We start from the raw sequence: 3,324 nt of genomic DNA on the forward strand, positions 1-3,324 counted from the left end.
TTGCATAGATATTAAATGTTATTTATATGTTGTTCCTGTTAGTTAAGATGTGAATAAGTGAGTATGGTATGTATTTTGTTGGTGGCAGGAGGGGTTCTGGTACCACCATGCTGAGCCAAGCTATCTAATGCTAGTTTATTGGATTCCCCAAACAGGCTGCACAATCCCTATAAATGCTTCCCACCGTGTTGCCGTTGCTGCTATAGTCTTAAATCAAAACAAAGAGGTGATTGTCAAATTAACAGTCACAAAGAGTTTTTTATTACACCAGTAAAAATTCGCATGCAGCTATCTACGTATGAAGTTATAGTTGAAAACTATTGAAAAGCAATTCAATCAAACATTTAGTTCTCAACTATTAACTTCACATGGCATGTGAGTTCTACTTATTTATTGTATCAAACCAAACATTGCAAATGAATTGATATTTCTATTCTAGTAAAGTCACCAAATGGGTCTTACTATCTTGTATGTTTTTTCATACAAATAATTAACCTGCTTCATGCCAACATTGTGATCAATGCAACTTTTTTCCCTTCTTTTTTCTTTATTTGTTTGTTCCATGTTTTGGGGTAGTAGGTTCTTGTAGTACAGGAAAAAAGAGGTAGATTCCATGGAATTGGCTACTGGAAGTTACCTACTGGAGTTGTCGACGCGGTATGCAGTACAGGAGATTTTTGCAGCATGGTTATTGGCTACTGGAAGTTACCTACTGAAGTTATTGTAACATGGTTTTGTACCTGCAGGGTGAGGAGATTTTTGCAGCAGCTATTAGAGAAGTAAAAGAAGAGACAGGAGTGAGTATCTGAGTAAATGTGACCAGTTTTTTTTTATTGATCATAAGCTCATAACAACTGTTTTATATGGTCCATCTTTTTTATTTGTTCAGGTTGATACCGAATTTGTAGAAATACTAGCATTCAGGTGTGAATCTTCTGACTTTTGTATGGAATTTAATCCTGATATATCGTTGTGACATTGTATTCATGAATTGTATTAACTAATTTAAAAACACAATATGTATGTATGATTTTCACTGAAACTCTAACTCTATTTTCGATATATTAAGCACAAAAGAGGCATATTAATGATTTTCTTAGGAGGAATTTGAATTTTCAGTGATTGAACAAAAATCATTAATCACCATCACCAAGTCCTGTTTTTCTATTTTTCAGGGAAGTGCAGAATTCATTCTTTGGGAAATCAGATTTGTCATTTCTTTGCATGTTGCGCCCTCTTTCTGTTGAGATCAAAAAGCAAGAATTGGAAATTGAAGCAGCTCAGGTACTTTTGTTTGACGATTTCACATCTTTGTTCTGTCTATTTTGTTCACCCAACCTAACTTTTCAGCAACTGATACTATGAGTATGAGATGATGAGAAATATCCAAAAGATGAACCTAGTGTTGCATATCAACCTAGTTATGTTCATACTCCTGCTTATTTTCCACTCATGAAATCTCAACTAATAATCCATTAAGACAACCTACAAGTTGTTTATACAATAAAATAGACTTGTGAACCATTCACTAGATGGCAGGGATAACATAAAGAAAGATTAAAAGATATATTCTTTGTGTATCTATTTTTTTGAAAACTAGATACAGACCATCTTATATTTTTGTTAGAAGTGAATCTTAGAACAAGGGTGAGTTATTTCCATACAATTTTAATATCGTGAGTTTAAACCGTACTAAAATCAGCTACGGATTATTGTATCAAAGTTAAAATGTTAAATACATGTCTAGGGGTGTTCATGGATCATATTCAATCTGCATATCCGCGGTGTTTATCTGAATCCGATCCGAAAATTGTGAATATGGATCCGATCGGATCGGATTCTATCCGCACACTAATAGGATCGGATTGCGGATTTTGTGCAGGTATCCACATATCCACATATCCGCAAAATTAAATAAGTAAATATTTTTTTATGTTTTATTTCAATTAATAATTATCATATATGTTGTATTATTTTAATTTATTATCTAAGAAAAGTATGTTTAATATTATTTTAAGAGTAAACATATTTAAAAAAATAGAAAAAATAAATTTTATTGATATTTTTTAATAAAAATAAGCTTTTAAATATATTTTTGTGTTTTATAAATATATTCGATCCGATCCGCAAGATCTAAACCTAAAAACTGCGGGATCCAATAATTTTAGTGCAGATCAGATCAAAATTTTTGCCATATCCAAGATATCTGCGTTCATCCTAAAAGTTAATATGCTTAAATTACATCCTTTTAAGTGCAACTTTTTCTCGAATCTTTCGTACTATAGAGTGTTTTGACCGAATTACCCTATCTTATATGTTTGTCACTAACTACAAACACATCTCTATATGCCTATAGCTATCTATATATTGATGTCTTGTGTTATCAACACGATAAAGTTGTCCAAGCATTTGTTAGGACATAAACCAACATGGTTCTCTAATTAATGCAAATGTTCCTTCATGTATTTGAAGAATGAGTCTGTCGGAACTGTTTTACAATAATATATGTGTAGTAATAGAATCTATATGCATGTGATGGAGGATTTCCTTATGTTCATTAGCTTTCTCATGTTTAAGCTACAAAATCAAGATCCATTATTATTGGTTAATCAAATCATGAGTTTATACCATGCATTCCAAAGGAATTTAACAAGATATTACTATGATTAAACAGTAAAATTCTATTTTCATTTTTTCCTTCACAAAATATTGAAAATAACAAAATTGAAAAAGATATCACATTGAACAATGCTGTCCTTATGAATCATGACAATCCACATTTTTCAATCTTTCTTGTTCATGCATTCCATCTCCTTGGTGACTATACCTTCCTTTTGTTTATGTCTTCCCTTGCGAAGTGGATGCCGTTCGAGGAATTCGCAGTTCAACCACTTACTCAGAAACATGAACCCTTCAAGTACGTAGTTGAATTATGTTTGGCAAATGTGGAAGAAAAGTTCTATACTGGATTCTCCCCAAGGCGAGTCTCATCATATTTTGAGGATCAATTGAACTATTTATATATGAATATCAATGAATTGGACAAGTCTTCTTAAGCCTCTCTTGGTCATTTCTTACATGTTAAATAGATTTCTAGCAGAAATTATAGTTATCTGTTATATTATGTTAAATAAATTTCTAGCAGAATTTATATGCTTTTGAATCTTCGTTAACAAGATTTTGAGCAGAAATTTTGTTATCTAGGATTGATGTAATAAATTTATTTTGAATCATTAATTTTATAGTGTGCTCTTTCTATGGATCTTTCGAATTGTGAGCAATATTGTGAGAAAGTCTATGACGTACGAATCGTGGACACACAAA

General features: G+C 31.7%; 1 protein-coding gene across 1 annotated transcript in view; it reads left to right on the forward strand.

Annotated features, from left to right (window-relative positions):
* The window catches only part of LOC107616501 (nudix hydrolase 10), a 5,749-nt gene extending 2,490 nt beyond the window's left edge, over window positions 1-3,259 (forward strand). Inside the window, exons 4-9 of the mRNA XM_016318478.2 lie at window positions 89-226; window positions 580-657; window positions 747-797; window positions 890-924; window positions 1,176-1,284; window positions 2,859-3,259. Of these exons, the coding sequence (XP_016173964.1) occupies window positions 89-226; window positions 580-657; window positions 747-797; window positions 890-924; window positions 1,176-1,284; window positions 2,859-3,056 (609 nt within the window). The 3' untranslated portion in view covers window positions 3,057-3,259. The remainder of the gene's footprint in view (window positions 1-88; window positions 227-579; window positions 658-746; window positions 798-889; window positions 925-1,175; window positions 1,285-2,858) is intronic.

This window comes from Arachis ipaensis, chromosome B01 (genome assembly GCF_000816755.2).
Source record: "Arachis ipaensis cultivar K30076 chromosome B01, Araip1.1, whole genome shotgun sequence".
Taxonomy (NCBI): domain Eukaryota; kingdom Viridiplantae; phylum Streptophyta; class Magnoliopsida; order Fabales; family Fabaceae; genus Arachis; species Arachis ipaensis.